A 671-nucleotide genomic window follows, 5' to 3' on the forward strand; every position below is an offset into this window, starting at 1 on the left:
GCTCTCAGGGGTGTCTCCTTATCACGGCCCAGCCCTGGGGGTGATGTGGGAGGTGTGAGCCCCATTGAACACGCTGCCTCCTTCTCTCCTAGGATCCTATCATAGTAAACCCACCCTCTCAGCCCTGCCGAGCCCTGTCGTGACCACAGGAGGGAACGTGACCCTCCAGTGTGGCTCACAGGAGGGATTTCGCAGCTTCATTCTGATCGAGGAAGGAGAACACAAGCTCTCCTGGACCCGGGACTCACAGAAAACCTCCTACAGGCAGTACCAGGCCCTGTTCCACATGGGCCCCGTGACCCCCAGCCACAGGTGGACGTTCAGATGCTATGGCTATTTGAGGAACTCCCCATGGCTGTGGTCGGAACCCAGTGACCCCCTGGAGCTACTGGTCTCAGGTAAAGAGATTTCATCCTACACTGTTCATTTCTTTAGATCACAAAGATGTCACTGTGAGCCTTGCTTCCAGGGGAGCCTGAGGTGGGAGGGGCGTTGAGGGAACAACGGCTCCTGGGGCCACATGCCCAGACTGTGAGAGACAGTGGGACCTGCATGGCCAGGACGGGACAGGGGAGGTGTTGGGAGGAACCAGCCCTGCAGCCCACGGCGTGTCCTTCCCTCCAGGTGTGTCTAGGAAGCCCTCCCTGCTCAGCCCGCAGGGCCCTGTCCTG

The 671-nt window shown here is 59.6% G+C and overlaps 1 protein-coding gene across 1 annotated transcript in view; it reads left to right on the plus strand.

Annotated features, from left to right (window-relative positions):
* Positions 1–149: 149 nt before the first annotated feature.
* LOC105812922 (leukocyte immunoglobulin-like receptor subfamily B member 3) overlaps positions 150–671 on the plus strand; it is a gene marked incomplete at its 5' end in the record, with an annotated part of 3,246 nt that continues 2,724 nt past the window's right edge. The window contains 2 exons of the mRNA XM_012647483.1: positions 150–398; positions 625–665. Of these exons, the coding sequence (XP_012502937.1) occupies positions 150–398; positions 625–665 (290 nt within the window). The remainder of the gene's footprint in view (positions 399–624; positions 666–671) is intronic.

The sequence above is a fragment of the Propithecus coquereli genome, unplaced genomic scaffold, assembly GCF_000956105.1.
Source record: "Propithecus coquereli isolate 6110/MARCELLA unplaced genomic scaffold, Pcoq_1.0 Scaffold2696, whole genome shotgun sequence".
NCBI classification, from domain to species: Eukaryota; Metazoa; Chordata; class Mammalia; order Primates; family Indriidae; genus Propithecus; species Propithecus coquereli.